Source organism: Rhinolophus sinicus, linkage group LG05, assembly GCF_036562045.2.
Source record: "Rhinolophus sinicus isolate RSC01 linkage group LG05, ASM3656204v1, whole genome shotgun sequence".
In the NCBI taxonomy this organism is placed as follows: domain Eukaryota; kingdom Metazoa; phylum Chordata; class Mammalia; order Chiroptera; family Rhinolophidae; genus Rhinolophus; species Rhinolophus sinicus.
In genome coordinates, this window is record NC_133755.1 from 21,390,672 (window position 1) to 21,410,394 (window position 19,723).

Below are 19,723 nucleotides of genomic sequence, written 5' to 3' on the forward strand. Positions count from 1 at the left end.
AAAAAAACTGGTAAATGCCAATGAAAGTTATTATTAATGAGTCAAATTTCACATAATAGGGTCAATGAGAAAAATGCGATAATCACTTGTGATATCTCTGTCAAAGTTGCATAATCTAAATTTACTCCATAAGCATTCTACAAAATAACTGTTATATAACTTCAAAAGATCATGAAATTCAAGTAAGAAAAACTAAGGAACTGTTCCTTAGTGAAGGAAATCAAATAGAATGACAACTAAATACAAGGTGTGGTTTAGAACTGATACCTTCCGCTCTTTAACGCTCCACCCACTCCTCTGAGGGCTCTGAGGCGTTCTAGCCACCGCCTTCGCTTCGATAGAACGCAGGGGCTGCCGGGAAGGGGGTGGGGCTGGAACAGGAGGCCCGGACACGCACTTCCGCCCCCGCGTCGCTCGCCGCCAATCCACTTCTCACGCCCCACCCTTTCCGCTTTACGGCAAAAAACCAGCTCCCAGAGCGTCTTCCGGCGGGAGCTGTGGGGCTCCTTATCATGGTGAGTTGGTGGGGGGCATGAGGGTTTGTCTCGTAAGTGATTCCTCTTACCTTGTATGGTCCTGAAGCGGCCTTGAAACGCCACGGCTGCCCACAGGAGGGGTCGTCAGAGTCCTTCCCCAGTGCCCCGGGAGAAGCGGCTGGTGTCCGAAAGATTTCCCCCAGCGCTCTGATTCCCACTCTCCCTCACTCCGTTACTTTGCCGCCCGTGATTCGTGATTCCCGGATGGCTCCAGGCCGAGTTTTCAGCTCCTGGCGAGTTTATGGCTTCCCCCGCTGTGATTTACTCTGTATCGGAAATAAGTCTTTGCCGGAGTCCGCGACTACAGCACCAACAAAAGATCTGAAAACCAGTGCACAGCAGCCACGACCGTAATAGTGATGCTTACAGCAGCGATGCTAACGCTGGCGTAAATAGGGTTGTGAGTTGAGTATTGAGGCGGACCCCCCCTACCTCTGCTGCTTGGCTTTCTTGAGTGCCAGATAGTCTGATACAACAGCAACTTTCAGAAGGCCAGTGGCTGGAGAAAGTCAAGGTGTTAGTCAAGCATCTTATTGCAGCTTTTTTCCTGCGATTGTAGATGCCAGTATATCTTATGGTTTGGAGGATATGGTGTTAAATCTAAATTTTGTTAGAGGAATTGGTCGTTTTATGCCTGTATAAAGCATATATATAGTTCTTTGAATCTTGTATAAACATAAGCAGTTGATTGATTCTGATTTCAGTGTTAAAAGTGGTACACACAATTTTATCAGAAAAATTCATGGATCTTTCATGGATAGCCTACATAGAAAATGACCACGTTTCTGTGCCTAAGCTATTGTCACTGTTAAGTTTTTATTTTTATTTTTTTATTGACTGGATATGGTAAAAAAAATTAGTTTTATTCACATACTCTATCTTTTGTAAATTTTGTATAATCCCTACTTACACACAGAAATTGGGTAAAAGTTTATTGTTTAATATTTTTGGCTTACCAAATACCTTCCAGCTATGTTCTTCTTTAAAACATTTGTCATTGTGTAGCAGACTTAAATTTTTAAAAATTTGACCATGCCACATCCTTAAAATGCTTCACTTTTTTTTTTCTATAGCCCTCAAGATAATCCTGTTTAACATGGCACACAAAGCCATATGTAGTGAAGCTTCTTACCTTTACAGCCTGTTTTTTTGCACACATCCATATTCCAGCCACAATGAATAGCTTACAGATTGTGCTGTAAGAATTAGGACTTTGCACCTAATTTGAACATGCTGTTCTGTCTGCCGGAATTGTTTTCTATCTCCTACCCCCCCATCCTTATCAGCATAATAACTCTTACATGTCCTTTAGCTTTCATGAGCCTTTGCCATGTCTCAAGATCTGTTAGGTGCTTCCTTTATGCTCATATGATAGTTTGCTGCTTTTTACCAATAGCACCTATAGCCCTTACCAGACTATGTTAAAATAATACTTGTCTTTCTCACTTCCTAGACTGTAAGCTCTTTGAGAGCAGGACCTGTGTATTCACTCTGGTATTCCCAGAAACTTGTACAGCCTGGCCCAGAGAAAGTTTCAATAAATATTTGTTTTATAAAACACTGAATAAATAACTGTGGCACTAAATTTTAAATAGTAATATTGAGAAATAGCATTTAATTTTTTTTATCTTTTCAGTTTTATTTTTCTAATTTTTATTTTTCTGTTAAAGTTGACATACAATATTATGTTAGTTTCAGGTGTACAACATATTGATTAGACATTTATATAACTTACAAAGTGATCAACCCATACATCTAGTACCCATCTGGCACCATACATAATTATAACAATATTATTGACTATATTCCTTATGCTATACTTTACATCCCTGTGACTGTTTTGTAACTATCAATTTGTACTTCTGAATCCCTCCCCATTCTCACCCATCCCCCCAATCCTCCCATCTGGCAACCTTCAAAGTGTTCTCTGTATCTGTGAGTTTCTTTCTGTTTCATTTGTTCATTTTGTTCTTTAGATTCCACATGGAAATGAAATCATATGGCATTTGTCTTTGACTCCACTCACGATACCCTCTAGGTCCATCCATGTTGTTGTAGATAGCAAGATTTCATTCTTTTTTATGGCTAAGTAATTGTATATTCATACCATCTCTTCTTTGTCAGTTCATCCATTGGTGGACATATCTTGGCCATTGTAAATAATGCTGCAGTGAACATATGGATGTTCATGTCCCTTTGAAGTAATGTTTTGGGTTTCTTTAGATAAATACCCAGAAGTGGGATTACTGAGTCCTTCTTTGTCTCTTGTTATGGTGTCTGTTTTGTCTGGTATAAGTATTGCTACTCCATCTTTTTAAATATTTTATCATTTTCATAAATTTCTTTTTCCATCATTTTACTTTCAGTCTGTGTGTCTTGCTATCTGAGGTGAGTCTCTTGTAGTCAGCATATGTAAGGGTCTTGTTTTCTTATCCATTCAGCCAACCTATGTCTTTTGATTGGAGCGTTTAATTCATTTACATTTAAAGTGATTGTTGATAGATACATAGTTATTCGTATTTTATTATTTATGTTCTTCCCTCTTCCCCCCTTCTTCTTGTAGAAGTCCCTTTAACATTTCTTGTAATACTGGTTTGGTGGTGATGAACTCTAGCTTTTTCTTGTCTGGGGAGCTCTTCATCTGTCCTTCGATTCTAAATGATAACCTTGCTGAGTAATCTTGGTAGTAGTTCCTTACTTTTCATCACTGAATATTTTGTGCTAGTCCCTTCTAGCCTTCAAAATTTCTGTTGAGAAATCAGTTGACAGTCTTATGGGAGCTCCTTTGTAGGTAACTAACTGCTTTTCTGTTGCTGCTTTTGAGAGTCTCTCTTTGTCATTAACCTTTGGCATTTTAATTTTGCTGCATCTTGGTGTGGGCCTCTTTGCGTTCATCTTGTTTGAGACTCTCTGTGTTTCCTGGGCTTGTATATCTATTTCCTTCACCAGGTTAGGCAAGTTTTTGGTCATTTCTTTAATTAGGTTTTCAATTCCTTGCCCTCTTCTTCAGTACCGCATTAATGCAAATAGTGGTATGCTTGATGTTGTCCCAGAGGCCCCTTAAACTGGCCTCATTTTTTTTTTCTTTTTTTTTTCTGATGAGGTATTTCTGCTACTTTCTCTGTCAAATTGCTGACTCGAGCCCCTGCTTCATCTAGTCTACTGTTGATTCTCTCTAATGTACTCTTCATTTCACTTATTGTATTCTTTATTTTTGACTGGTTCTCTTTTATGTTTTCTATCTGTATTTTTATGTTTACTGTCTCTTTGTTGAAGTTCTCCCTGAGATCATTGAGCATCCTTATAACCAGTGTTTTGAACTCTGCATCTGGTAGATTTCTTGTCTCCATTATGTTTAGTTCTTTTTCTGGAGCTTTGTCCTGTTCTTTCACTTGGGACATGTTTCTTTGTGCATTTAAGTTTGTTTGGTTTTTTTGGGGTTTTTTTGTTTGTTTGTTTGGTTTTATTGGGGAAGGGGAACAGGACTTTATTGGGGAACAGTGTATACTTCCAGGACTTTTTTCCAAGTCAAGTTGTCCTTTCAATCTTAGTTGTGGAGGGCGCAGCTCAGCTCCAGGTCCAATTGCCGTTTCTAGTTGCAGGGGGCACAGCCCACCATCCCTTGCGGGAGTCGAACCGGCAACCTTGTGGTTGAGAGGACACATTCCAACCAACTGAGCCATCTGGGAGCTCAGCGGCAGCTCAGCTCAAGGTGCCCTGTTCAACCTTAGTTGCAGGGGGCGGAGCCCACCATCCCTTGCGGGACTCGAGGAATTTAACTGTGGCAGCCTTGTGGTTGAGAGCCCACTGGCCCATGTGGGAATCGAACCAGCAGCCTTCGGAGTTAGGAGCATGGAGTTCTAACCGCCTGAGCCACCGGGCTGGCCCCATTTAAGTTTTATTTGAAAAGTTTTTGGGCAGAAAGGTTTTATGAGTCACCCATTATGTATTATTTATTAAGAACATGCTATGTGCAAAGCACAGTGCTGTCTTAAAAACATGTTAAGGAACTATAGAGCCCTTGTCATTAGTGAAGTTACTAAAAAATTAACTTACAATGTAAGATGAAAAGATGAAGACTATCCTATGGTTACATACAAAGTAAATGGCATAAAATGCCCTATAGTTTGGAATAATCTAAGAAGTATTCATGTAGGAAGTGAAACATGCAATTGAGTACTTCCTGCCTTACTCTAGTACTCTTAATCTATTCATTACTCTCATTTAGATTTGGAAACAGACCAAGTAACTTGCTAAGTGTTACAGGGCTATTGGAGCTTGGGTGAGACAAGACTGGCCTTTTCACTCTATAGAGTGGTATGATCATGAGACATGGGTACACCGATCTAGTTGGAGTTTAGGATTTCTATCTGGAGCAAGAGATAAAACTGGAAAGAAACTGAGGCTAAGTCATTGGAGATTTTGAATTCCAGATTGTAAAATGTGCAGTTGATCCTGATAGTCATGGAGAGCCAATATTATTTTGGAAAGAGTGACATGAACGTGGTATTTTTGTGTTTTTGTTCAATATCAGAATGGCTTCAGAAATGGCCCCTGCGTTTAGGAAATCCCTCATTGATTGTCTTAACTTGAAATTTAAAGCAACTTAAATAATTTAAGGTGGGCTGAAGTTAGACGATATCCAGTGATAGTGAGCAGTAAGCAGAATTATCTTTGGGATGAAAATGTAATTGTTTAAGAACAGAGTAGACTCATTAACATTAGTAATTATTAACATCTCAGAGGAGAATGGCATATTGTTCCTTTTCATCTGAATTGGCTTTGAGTCTTAGGGTTACACACATACACTGGTCCTTATTTGGATACCAAAATTAGTAACACTTTTTCTGATGCTTTATTTTTACCTTTTAAAGTATTTTTTACGTTACTACTTTTTTATTACGGAAAATTTCAAACATACACAAAAGTAGAGAGTATATAATATAATGAGCCCCTATGTTGCCATCACTTGGCCTCAACAATGATAAACTTCCTGCTGTTTCTTATGTCAGATTTCTAGTACTAGGCCTTATTTTCTGCCTTACCTGAGTCACAGCATAATGCAATTAATGGTATATATAAGCTTTGAAGGAATGAGCTGTGCTTTTCTATAACTACTGAGATGTTCCTAGATACTAACTATAGAAAAATCGTGCCTCTGCTTGAATTGGATCTGAAAGTTTTTCACATTTTTAATCTGTTAACACCCAGTTCCGCTGCTTTTTTAGTGTTTGAGTCAAATTTGCCAACTTTAGTGAGGTGGAAATGTACTGATTGTTATGGTGATTGTGACGTTTACCATTTAGGAAAATATTTTGTTAAACTTAAAACCCAAATATTTAAGTACATGACACTTAGCAACCAAATTATCAATTTTTTTTCATAGATTCTTGGTTTTATGTCCTACTAAAAAAAGTTTCTCCAACTCCAGAATTATAAAATTTTACATTCATAGTTTCTTCAAGTACTCTATAATTTTATATTTTAATTTTAAAATAATGAAAAAAATTAGAGTTAAGGAGTATAGTGAGGATCCAACTTTTTTTTCTAAACACCATTTATTCACTAACTCATATTTTCTCCCACTGATGTTGGATAATCATAAGCTAATTTCTCATATGTACTTGAACTCTTTTGTACTGAGGCTTTCTCACATGGTTTCCTGTTCTTGAGTAGCAAATCCCACTCTAGTGGGATTTAGATACTTAAATACTGATTTGTATATTTTTGTTTGTTTTAAAGGGGACAATTCATCTCTTTCGAAAACCACAAAGATCTTTTTTTGGCAAGTTATTACAGGAATTTAGACTTGTAGCAGCTGACCGAAGGGTAAGTTATTTTTATTCCTTAACCCTAATTTTACTTATTGCACAAACATTATAACATTGGGAAAAAAGTAGTTTTTAAGGCAAGTAGAAATCATTCTCGATCCCACCACACCGTCCTCATTTTTTTATGTTGGGTAAGTAATTTTTTAATGTAAAATTACAGTAGTTTGGCATACATTTGTTTTGCTTAGACGGAAGCTAGGCTTGTTAGTTTTTATTCTAATTCTAAAGAGTTTTAAAGAAAAACTGTTTTGTGACTGCCTTATGTTATTAATTTTTTTAAAAAAGAAAGGGATGTAGTCTGAAGCCATGTTTTCTCATTTTTAATATAAGGCAGGAAAAATATGGTTTGAGATTGTAAATGAAAAGATATAATTGGTACCCTTTTGGTTACCAATGTTGACTTTCTAGTTATTGTTCTGTTTTCATTGCTCTCATTATTGTCTAAATTATAAATTCCCTGGGGCCAGTGATTATGTCTGTTTTGCTCATTTTTTATAAAAGAAAAGCACCCAATAAATATTTGATGAATTTTAAATAAACTTAGCTTCAATGGAACATAATAAGCAGTGCTAATGGTATTGGCCATGTATTGTGATACTAAACTAGAGACTTCTTTGTTCTTTACCACTATATCCTGTTTCTGAAACCTTGGAATATTGTTAGAACTCAATAATTCTAGTATTTGGAAATATCATGTCCTGAATGTTAAACTCAAGAGCCAATTGTAGGGAATTCATCTGCTTCTTGTGTATCTAGTCCATTTAGGATGATCTCTTGAGAACAGATAGATATAGCTCTATGATATTGATGGAAAGCAACTGTATTACAGAGGTAAATAGGAAATTCGTTAATAGTGCACATTACTGAGGCACAGAATACTGCAGAATATGTAGTAGGAATAAAAGTGATGTAGAAATCCAGAATTACGCAGATAATCTCGATCATAATTTAAATTTTAAGAGCTCTATCTGGTTCATTTCTTCACTACTACTGTGCTAGTTCTTGGTGATTTCATATTTCATGTGGAAGATCCTTGTAACTTTCAGTTCCCTACTTCGTCACCAGAAATAATCTTGTCCTCCATCCCTCCCAGCCATCCACTCCTATGATCAAACCATAGACCTTATCATTTATAATAACTATCTTCCCATTCTCTCATTTTCAGGCATTTCACTCATTAGTCACCATCTCTTGTCTTTCCAGTTCACTTCTATTACTCCAATTCCAATAATTCTTCAATTTTTCTAGGACTTCTAATCCATTGACTTTGCCATATTTTCACTATTTTTTACCTCTCTTATCCCCATTTGCTTTCTTATCCAATTTAGATTCTGTAGTCCATTATTACCATTTTCTTGCATGTGCCTTCAGCTCTTTTGTGCCTCCCTTCCATTTGTTATACTTCCTATCATACTTCCTTGGCAAATTTTAACCTCATTAAGTTCACTTTCTTTCACTCTGTACCTGCACCCAAGCAACTAAATGTAGCTGAGGAAACAAAAACCATGCTGACTGGTCTTACTTTAAATTCATGATTACCATTAGTGCTGCCCTACTATATCTTCTTATTACAGTTCATTCAGCTTCCCACTTTCCTAAACAACTGTTTCATACCATTTCCTCAGACTTCCAAAACGTCATTCATTGTCTCTCTAACCTGTTGATCTTGCTTCCTGTTTCACTAAGGGAAAGAAGTAATCAGAAGAAAATTTCCACATTCTATCATCAGCACATCTACTAACGCTCTGCCTTCTTTCCTGTTTCTATGAATGAACTGTCTGGTCTGCTATATAAGACTAATCTTTCCATTGGTTGTCTACTCAAGAACAATATTCCTATAATTTTTCCTCTGTCTCTTGCATCAGTGGTCCTTTTTCCATCATTCTCTTTCTTGCATCATTCTTGCATGCCATATATTCCACTCTCAGCTACCAATCCATTTCTCTGCTTTTTATAGCAAAACTACTTAAAAGAATTGTCTTCACTCTCTTTATTCACTTTATCTTTTCCCTTTCTTTATTAAACACATACCAGTCTGGCTCTAGTCTCCATTAGTCCACAGAAACAGTTTTTACAAGGTAAAATAACCTGTGTGTTATCAAAATCAATAGTCATCTCCATTTCCATTTCCCTTCTTACTTGACCTCCAATAGCATTTGATAAAAATTTATCACTTCCTCCTGAAAGCACTTTTTTCACTTTGACTCTGAAACACCACTGTTGCTTTTCTTCCTATTTACTTGGCCATTACTTTTTAGTCTCCTTTGTCATTTTCATCTATGTGATCTATACGTTTTGGAGTTCCCAGGACTTAGTTCCAGCTTCTCTTCTTTATATTCATTTCATCTAGGTGACACTTTCACTACCACATGCTGATGACCCTATATTTATATCTCAATCCCTAACCTCTCCCCTACCTCCAGATTCCGATATATAATGGCCCTCTCATCATTTCCACTTGGATGTCTACCAGGCATCTCAAATTTAATATGATCAAACCTTTACTTTGATTTTCTATTACTTCCTCACTAAGTGGCCACTCTATTCTTCCAAATGCTCAGACCAGAAACGTTGGAGTTATTCGACCCCTCGCTTCCCCTTACATCTCAGGTCCATTTTGTAAGTAAATCTTGCTAGTTCTATCTTCAATATAATACCCAGAATCTGACTCTCCTAATACCTTCTTACCACCTACAAAGCTACCATCATTTCTCACATGCATTATTGCAATCACATTCTAAATAGTCTTCCTACTTCCATCCTTGCCCCCAGGCAGTATATTATACATAGAGAAGCCAGAATGATCTTTTAAAAATGAAAACTAAGTTTCCATTTGGAGTAAATCCCAATTCTTTTCCTGGCATACAAGACATTACTTGATTGATGTAGCCCCAGACTCCCTCTCACCTGTCTTGACTAGCTGACCTTAGCCAGGTACTCTTCTATCAGGGTGTCGCATCCAGCGCAACAGGGGCAGTGAGGGTGCGAGAAGGGGCGGTTTGGGTTAAGTTTTTAAGAAAGAAACAAACAGAGACTTAATGCAGTTAAATCTCTCTGAAGGCCAGGGGTCTCTCAGTCTCAGAGGACTGGAGCCCAGAATAAGGCCTACTGGGGGTTTTTATTGAATAGGTATACAAAAACAAGAGAAACCAACCTTGTTTCTTACACAGTCTCTGAAACTCACACATCATAACAGAAAAACATTTATCTCAATCACCCATTGTCAGTCAACAGCTGAAGCACAAGGTCCCACAATGTCCTAATTAAGGTTATTTTGTAACAGTGCCCTTGAGCTAAGTGGAAAGAACTGATCTTTATTGTTTTTGTAACTTCTCTCACAAACAGGTGCCAGGGAAAAGCCAGAGCCGGCAACAGCTTTTCCCAGGCAGGGGGAAGGGGAGGCAAGGCCCCTTCCCATATTTTTCTAAGGCAACTCATTGGAGGTCCCCACTCGGTTCCGCCTGGCTTAGGTTGTATCTCCCATGAGATATCTTACCCGTCTTTGGCTGCAAACCTTTTGGGGACCAGACAGAGAGACATAAGGTGTAAACATAAGGATGGAACAAAGTCCCAGAAAGGCACAGTCTCACAGACTCTTCTTTCCTTAAGGAAAGACACGGAGGGACAGTTGGCTAGGCTGTTGTGTGACTACATCAGGGCATTTGCACCGTGGTTCACATTTTCTCTCCCAGATATCTGCATGCTTAGCACCTTTGTCTCTTTCAGATATCTGGTCACACGTCACCTTACCAAAGAGGTCTTTTCTGACCATCCTATCTAGAAGAGCACCTCTTCCATAGCTCCCATTACTGTGTTCTTACTGTACTTTATTTTTTCTTCTTGGCATTTATCACCACCTGACCTTTTGTATTTGCTTATTGTCTCTCACCCTACCTGGATTAGAAGGTCTGTATTTTGTTCACTACTGTATTTCTAGTGCCTAGAATAGTGTGTCTGTTACAAAACAGACACTCAAATATGTGTTGATTTAGTAGTAGAGCTGCTGAGAGTATCATTTTCAAGTTACATGCTTTATCCTCCTTTCCTGACTGTTCTTGAATCCCTGTCCTGACTAGATCCCATGTCCACTCATTTCATTAATGTCCTCACTAGTATTAAAGTCCCTCGTCCCATTACCCTGTCATATCAGCTCTTAAGTCTCAAACACCCCTACCTCACTTGCATCTCTGGTTTTGCTCCTGGGTGTAGAGGAAGTTCCAAATGGTGTCTACCATAAATTCATGCTGTTAATTCTTGTTCTCCTCTTTGATGCTTTAATAGTATACTCGCCACAACAGCTCTTCTGCAGATTTTCCTCTGGATTTAAGTTTCCAGTCTTACTTTACCATATCCCTTAATTTTGGAAAATGGCCTTGCTTCTTGTTTTCTATAACGCTACTTCACAGTCACTTCTTTCTATCTCACAATTTTTCTATCCCTTCAGTCACATTTTTATCCTCACCTTTCTCAGAGGTGGTGCTCTTCTTTTCTAAACTACACCTTCCATCTGCGATCTAAAACCATCTTATACCACGTTTGACCTTTGCAATTTTATCTGTTTAATTTTAACACCTCCAAATAACTGCCTTTTCACTAATTTTTTTCACCTCTGCTTTCAAACAAACTAGGTCCTTCTTTGTAGGGAGTGGAGCAGAGCAAAAATAAAAAGCACTTCACTTCTTGATGTCTTCTTCCTTTATTTTTAGAATGCCCTTCCTCTGACTAAATCCTAGCTATTTTTCAAGGTGTATCTCAGGTCTTCCCTCTTCTATGAACTTCTAAACTATAGAAGTGCTTTCCCTATTTTCTGGTCCTGTTTCATACAATTTATTTGATAAATAATCAAGTACTGCCTTCTGTGGGCTAACTTTGTTTTGATATAATTTCAAACTTACAGAAAAGTTACAAGATTAGTATAAGGAAATCCTTTATGCCCTTTACTCAAATCTACCAATTTCTTACATTTTGCCCCATTTGCTTTATCATTGTTTCTATGTACATATTTATAGAAACAAAACGATATTTGAGTTTATGTGTTAGAGTTTATTTTCTTTTGTATTATTTCCCATCTAGAATTATTCTTTTAGAAACAAGTTGGTTGATGATAATTTTGGTAAATTTAGAAAATGTGAACTGACTTATTTGAAGGATGTTGTGTTTATTCCTTTGAATATCAAAAATATGAATTAGATTAATTTGAATAGACTCAGTGAAGTTTATCAGCAATATGCAAATAAAATTTATTTTCTTTTTCACAAATTATTTTCTTTTTCACAGTCCTGGAAGATACTGCTTTTTGGTGCAATAAACTTAACATGTACTGGCTTCCTGCTTATGTGGTGCAGTTCTACTAACAGTATAGGTATGTTGCCATTCTTACTTTCTGGAATTAACTATTAGTTTCACTTTTATTTTTCTGATTTAAAATAAACATATATCTTCCTTTATACAGAATATATTATTCTGAAATATAACTCAAAAGATTTAAATGAGAGAATCCATTTGAAAAGTGCTTTGTAAACTATAAAGCTTGGTTCAATTGTTAAGCATTATCTTTTTAAATGAGCTTTTTTTTTTTTTAAGAAAACACTTTAAATCTTTTTCAAAAACTGAGATTCCTTTTTTTAAAAACTTTTATTTATTTTAACTGTGTTTTTCCAGGACTCATCAGCTCCAAGTCAAGTAGTTGTTTCAATCTAGTTGTGGGGGGGACACAGCTCACATTGGCCCATGTGGGGATCAAACCAGCAACCTTGTTGTTAAGAGCGCTGGGCTCTAACCAACTGACCTAATGGGCGGCCCCCTGGGATTCTTTTTTAATGTGATAGATTAGTACTTCAGTTTATGGCATTTTTAAATAGGATTTTGAGACTTATAAGGGAAATCTGTAATATTTTATTGTCTTGACCTCTTATATTTTTATGTACCATTATTTTCATCCTGCTATTCAAAGAATACATTTAAAATAGTACTCAAATGACAGAAGAAGGCAAAAAAATACTGTCACAGGTCTTTTGAGCATATATTGCTTTATTTTTCCTGATGGAAAAATCAGGTTCTAAAGTAAGGTTTTGGACTCACAAACTTTGGCTACATATACTAATAAAATTTACTGGTTAATTGCCAGTGTATGAGGTTAATCAGTGAGTCAGTTTTTGTTTTGTTTTGTTTTGTTTTTTTGGTAATGGACACTCCTGGAATGAACAATTTCAGTGATTTGCTATATTTTCTAACAATGGATTGAGTAACTATTTTTTTTCAATAACATTTTAATCAATGTGTTTTACAGCTTTAACTGCCTATACTTACCTGACCATTTTTGACCTATTTAGGTAAGTTTTTTAAAATCTCCTAATGTTTTAAAGCTAATGAAGAATTTGTTAAACTAAATTCATGGTTTTCATTGCTTAAAGGAAAGTAATCTGCGAAGTAAGTAAAATTATCAACATAGAACATATAATACAAACAATAAATTAATAGACATAGTGAAGGAAAATATCCCATTTACATAACAACAGAAAAGAGAATACCTAGCATTAGTTAGGTCAGCTGCTCCAGGTGCCTGCCTGTGTGGGAGTCAGCTGTGGCCAGAGAACAGGGTCATATAACATACCAATTCCCACTTTAACTGTGTACATAGGAAAAAACTGAAGGGCATTAATAGCTGAGAAATGAGTAATTGTGAACTAGGGAGACAACCTGTTGGCTCCCTGCTTCATGGGGCCTTTCATATTTCCATATAAGGATTGCAAAATGCTTAAACCTTGGTATCTTCAAGCTCCATGCCATAGGAGGATGTTATAAGGAAGTCTTTTCATTAATTATGTAACTAAATCTACTTTATCGGTCTCAAACAATCTGAACTGAATTACCTGAATTTCATATGTAGTAAGGTGTTTTAGAGTGAATCTCCACTATACTTCAAAAAATGAATATAGTTTTATCCAATCCAGAATGTTGTCACGGTGTTATTAATATTTAGTTTAACTTTTAATGAAGATTAAATAAAGTTTATCAAAGTTAAAATGTATTGTATATGCCTAGAATGAAATATATTATCATAATTATTGTGTCATTTTTTTGCATGCTCAGTTATAGTAACCGTTCAGGGTGGATAACTTACTGAGTAGAGAAAGTATGGGTTTAGGTTCTATTTAACTGACTTAATGATGTGTCATAATTTATTTCAGTTTCTCCACATGTTAAAAGTATCACATATTACGATGCTCATTGTGAATAGATTGTAAATTATTACATAATTTACTAAATTAGTGTGTGTAAGTACTGATACACACTTTCAGCAACTTAGGAATTCTGAAAACTTAATTTCTTTCTGCATGTTCTCTTCTAGCAGTAGTTCTAATGCTAAATTTATTTTTCATTTTACTTAGTTTAATGACATGTTTAATAAGTTACTGGATAATGATGAGGAAACCTAGCCCTGTCTATTCATTTGGGTAAGTTCAAACTATTTTTTGCTAACTTATTGTTATTAAAATAGTTGTTATATTAGGCAGTAATGAGCTAGGTAGAGTATTTCTAGAAAATAAATGCTGCCTGCTTAGTGAAATGATGATCAAATAGTGAAAGTTGATAGCAAAGGCTCTTCCAAGAGGATTCTAGGTAAGAAACATCAATGTGTAAATTTAAGACATATTAAAATAAAATGTTCTTTTAATATGACATTAGGCTCTTTTCTGTTTTATATAACAAATATTAACACGAAATGTTCAAATTAAATTAAGACTGGATGTTTTGATAGCAATGGACTAACAAAGAGTTTGAGATTTCTGTTTCTATAGTTTTAGAAATTACTGAAATGTGGAAGATAATCTTTTATATTAGAGGTCTTTAAAATATATACTAGAAAAATATGAGTTGCTTTCAAATTTAAGGAAACAACTTGAAGAAGAATTTTACTTTGGTAAAGAAACTCTTCAACCAAATTTATCCTTCTTCTTTACCATGCTATTCATTGGGATTATATTCTTTGAACAAATCAGGTTGGGTTTTTTGTATGTTTGTTTGTTTTTAATAATGGGACAAAGTAAACATAAAATGTTAATGCAAAATGAAGATATAAGGATCACTGAAATTTGATAGGGTGGGACTGTTACTATGATAATCATTTGTAAGGTATAGATATCTGTATATGGAAATCTTGACTCTCAGTCAAGGCTTTTCGTTGTCAAGTGACAGAAATCCAACTCAAACTAGCTTGGGGGGGAAAAATGGGGACTTTGGTATTTTATGTAACCAAAATATAGAAAAATTAAGGTAACTGGCATAAGAACTAGAACTCTCAGGCTTGCTTTTCTCTGCATTTCAGTTTCAGTTTCTCAGACCACTTTACCATCCTGCAATGAAGAGTAGGAGATAACAAAGTTAACTCCTAGTCAGACCATAACTCGTACCTTCTTACCTTCATCCTAGAGAGGAAAGGACTCTTTTCCAGCTCTAGTTCAGAAAAATATGAGAAAGAACTGTTGATTAGTCCATGATGGAACAGATTAGTCTTTGAATAAGTTACTATGGCCAAGAGACAAGGTCAAGTAAGGATATGACAGCTTCCATTTTGGCCCACTTGCTTAGAGTGAACAGGAAAATAGGAAGCAATTGAACAATCAAATTAATCATTCAGATATAATTGCAATCAATCACATAGCTTGAAATATCTATATTTAGTAACTCCAAATCCAGTTCTGCAGCTCTGAGATCTCTCATTTCAGACTACCTTTTTGATATCTTCACAGGGGTGTCTAATTGGTATCTGAAGCTTACACTAGAATTCTTGTTTTCTTCCCCAAAAACCTGTTTCTCTGCTGTTTTTCCCATCTCAGTAAATACACCACCACGCAGTTGCTCAAGCAAAAAATCCTAGGAGTTATCTTTGATTATTCTCTCTACCCACATTTAGGCATCAGCAAGTTATGTCAAGGTAATCTAAAAATACATCCAGAATGTGCTCCCACCCCCATTTCTATCTACACTACTACCATCCTAATCAAGCTACCTTCATTTCTTGCCTTAATCAATAGCCATCATCCTGCTTGCTCTCCATGTTTCTGCTCTCCCCCATTATAGTTCATTTCTCCATAAATCAGCCGGAGGGTTTTCCCTTTTAAACCCAAATCGTGCTGTCACTCTTCTTAAAGCCATCTATAATTTCCCATCATACTTAGAATAAAATCCTGACTCTTCCCTAATTTACAAAGCCCTTATATGAGCTGGACCCTGCCTACTTCTCTTATCATTCTCATGCCTTCTGTACCACACTTTCTTTCTGTAATTTGAACACAGCTAACTCATTCCTGCCGTAGGGGCTTTGTACAAGCTATTCTCTCTGCTTGAAATGCTCTTCACCTGATCTTTGCAAGATGAGCTCCATCTTATTCCAATCTTAAGATTACTAGATGTTAATATCATTCATTACGTGACTAGGCCCAATCTAAAACAGATTCTAAAATAAATCACCTAGTTAGCTTCTTGTCACATCAGACTAGTGTAATTTTCTCAATAGAATTTACCGGAACTTATAATTTATTATTCCCTCTGCCCCTTTAAAATACAAATTTCATGGTAGCAGGAACCATATCTTATTCTGTATTATATCTTTGTGTATGTTTGTTTCTATATAGCTGGTCAATTGATATAGCATCATTTATTTTTAAAAATCCATTCTTTTTAATCTGCTTTTATGGGTGACCTTTTTCGTAAATCAGGTGAATGTGTATGTGTAGATCTGTTTCTGTGTTCTCTTTTCTGTTCAATTTAGTTGTCTGTCTTAGGTTAGTACAGGCATACCTCATTTTATTGTGCTTCACCTTATTGTGCTCCACAGATTTTTTTAAAAAATAAATTGAAGTCAAGACACTCCACCAGCAAAAAGATTACAACTTTATTGTGATACTCTCTTTATTGTAGTGGTCTCGAACCAAACCCGCAATATTACCGAGGTATGCCTGTACTGAACTATGTTAATTACTGTAGTTTTGAAACAAATCTCAATATCTGGTAGTCTAAAGCCTTGTTCTTCAGATTATCTTTGCTTTCCTTAATCTGTTGCATTTCCATATATACTTTAATATCAGCTTATCAATTTTCACAAATAACTGCTGCATTCACATAGTTCATACTTTTATACCCTACTTTTTTCACTCACATCTTTCCATGTCAAATACATTCTATTATATTTTTAATAATGCATAATGTTCTATTGTTAATTCCAACACTTTTCGTTTATAAACAGCAATGGAATGAACATTCTTAATTACTTTTATTATCTTTTCTGAAGATAATTATTTCTTTGAAAAATTTTAAGCATTCATACTTACCACAAGTATTGAATGTCATTAACCTATGTGTTATGGGAAAAACTAAAACAAGACAACAGCCCCTGACATCCAGCTGATAGTTTAGGGATTATAAGACATGCTCATAATTAACTACAATTATATGTGTAAGTGAGAGGCAATATTGTAAGTGGTTAAAGTTATGAAATCTGGAACCAGAATACTCGAGTTCCAAATACTCGCTTCTCTACTTGCTACGTAGCTCTGACTCTAAACAGTTAACTTTCCTTCTGTGTGTTTCTAGTTCCTTATCTCTTTTCGTTTTCTTTAAGTGGATAAAGTAACCCTCAGTAAGGTGTCGGGAGATTTAGATGTGGTAAAACGAGGTCTGACAATTAAGTTCTTGAACTTGTTGCAGTGATGTTGTTAACCTCTTTTGATATCAGAGGGATTATTCATTATAAATTTGTACTAACTGGACAAACACTTAACCAATTTTACTGTTTGGAAGTGCTGAAAAGGCTGCGTGAAAAAGTTAGACGACCTGAACTTTTCGCCAACAATTCATGCCTCGTGCATCACGACAATGTACCAGCTCACACGGCACTGTCCATGAGGGAGTTTTTAGCCAGTTGTGGGGAGCCATGGTTGCAGTTAACTTTAAAGCCTTAACAGAATGGCTCGGTTTATACTTAACCTATTTCCTCCCCCTGAAGCAATTGTCTCTGCCTGCATCTGGAGAGTGCTTGCATGCTGCTCAGGAATGTGGTGGGAGTGGCCAGTTCCCAGAACAGAAGGCTGATGCCTATCAGGGCTATTGATAAGATAATTACATTTGGGAGTTTCAGTAAATTTTGTGTCTCCTGTGTTAAAGTTAAAGTTTTACTGTTAACTAGGTAATGCATTTTTGTACTTGCTAAACTGCACGTCCACAGAAGGTATAAATTCTGGGGACAGAATAAACTCAGCGTCTCCAGGAACACTGGGGTCCGCGATCGCCATCATCAAAGTGTGAGTGCCTTTTTGCATTCCCACTCCCCTTGTCAGGAACCGTTCGAGTCGTGGCGGCTGGCCCGCTACAGCCAGTAAACAAATAACTATTGGAACACCCTCCCTACTTACCTGATCTGGCCCCCAATGACTTCTCTCTTTACCTGAAGATAAAGGAAATATTGAAAGGAAGACATTTTAATGACATTCAGGACATCAAGTGTAATATGACAATAGCTCTGATGGCCATTCCAGAAAATAGTTCCAAAATTGCTTTGAAGGGTGGACTAGGCGCTGGCATTGATGCATAGCTTCCCAACGGGAGTACTTTGAAGGTGACCATAGTGATATTCAGCAATGAGGTATGGAGCACTTTTTCTAGGATGTGTTTGCAAACTTAATTGTCTGACCTCATATATTTAGCACTTTGACTGACACAAGATGAGTCAATTAAGTGTTAGTTGTTAATTAGATGATGGTTATTCTAGATAAATAAGAGCCATAAGTAGGTCTGGGGAATATATGTTGTACAAATAGGCAATCTTTTTAATCTGTGATTTTCAGTTTATTATTTTAGAAACTCTGTAGTCTGGTCTAACAGTGTTTGGCTTATAGTAGGCACATATGTAGATTGAGTGAGTGAATAAATGAATGTAAATGTCTTCTAGAGGTACTGGTTTGTGAATTGAAAGAGTTATGCTGATCGAATTAATTTTCTGATTTCAGGTTTGAAAGATTAGAAGTCCTGGCTGTATTTGCTTCCACAGTCTTGGCACAGTTGGGTGCTCTCTTTATATTGAAAGAAAGGTACCTCTGTATATGATACTACTGTCATTCTAAATTCCACCTGTGCCACCTTTGGGAACATAAAGAATCCAGTGAGACACCCATCTGGTTTGAAGGGTGTTAAAATGAGCAGTGATAGAGTTCTTTTTGTGTGTTTTTTTTTACATTTCCACTGTCTCTATTCCTAATGCTGTACTCCGCTTCCTATAACCATATACATACATATATATACATATATATATAAAATTATAGTTGGATAGAGTTTTAATAGTATAATTTATTTATATCTCAGACTTTTCTCCCTTGTTGAGGCTACTAAATCCAATCATAGATAGGTGTGAGTGAAAGAAAGGGATTCAGTCAGATATGTTGTAATGCTTAGTACAACCTCATTGAAACAGGTTAGGTAGAGAAAGATTGACATTACATATTGGGGATAATTTGTGAGTCCCATTGCCTCATCACTGCTACTAATCAGCAGTTGGTTATCATATTTTTAAATGTGAATTTACTGAGTTAAAGCTTTAATAAAGCTTATAATAAAGCCTTTTAATTTTATAATTTATAGGACTTACATAATACATTATTTATTTCTTTCAGTGCAGAACGCTTTTTGGAGCAGCCTGAGATACACACGTAAGATTTTGCTTTTGGCATAACATATAATTTGCTATTAAGTTTAGTTACCAAGTTAATTGGTATTTTATAAATAACAATTACTTTGGCCAATATCAGTGTTCAGAGTGTGGCAGCATACATTTTATTGATAGTTCACAAAATCCCCAAATCTCAAGACCCCCTCTCTCCACCCTTAACTGTTCCCAAGCCCTTATACTACAGAGAAGGACCTCTCTATCTCTATCCTGGCTTCAAGTCCCTCATTGTTTTCTAGATCCAGGTCAACTCACTAAGCCAGCCCCATCTGGTCTTCTATAATTTAAAATTTGATTTTCAGAATCTTTTAGTAGCACCTATGGAAAAGATGAAATTGTTATTGTCTACCACATAGTTGCCAACTATATGGACTTGAGCTGTTTTGTACCAGCTTAATTTAGGGCAGTCTCACCTGTGCTGTGTACTGTAAACCAAATACCATTGGCATTCATACAAATTTATAACAGCGGTGACCTGTAAGAAGATAGTGTTAATGCTAAGAGTCTTTTTTTTGTCCTGTGTAAGATGGAGCAACAATAGACAGGACATGGGTTATAGGACTAGAAACCAAGTTCAGATTCTGGCCCTGCTAATACCAAACCATAGAAGCAGACTACTCTGCCTTCCCATCTTT

General features: G+C 36.3%; 1 protein-coding gene across 2 annotated transcripts in view; it reads left to right on the forward strand.

Moving 5' to 3' along the window:
- The first annotated feature begins 390 nt into the window (after positions 1-390).
- SLC30A6 (solute carrier family 30 member 6) overlaps positions 391-19,723 on the forward strand; it is a 33,789-nt gene continuing 14,456 nt past the window's right edge. The window contains exons 1-7 of one of the 2 annotated variants that reach the window (XM_019741662.2): positions 391-515; positions 6,279-6,365; positions 11,645-11,729; positions 12,657-12,699; positions 13,759-13,824; positions 18,376-18,456; positions 19,036-19,071. In XM_019741662.2, coding sequence (XP_019597221.2) covers positions 513-515; positions 6,279-6,365; positions 11,645-11,729; positions 12,657-12,699; positions 13,759-13,824; positions 18,376-18,456; positions 19,036-19,071 — 401 coding nt within the window. In that variant the 5' untranslated portion in view covers positions 391-512. Of the gene's footprint in view, positions 516-6,278; positions 6,366-11,644; positions 11,730-12,656; positions 12,700-13,758; positions 13,825-18,375; positions 18,457-19,035; positions 19,072-19,723 lie in introns of those variants that run through there. The other variant, XM_074331860.1, reaches the window with a different exon arrangement.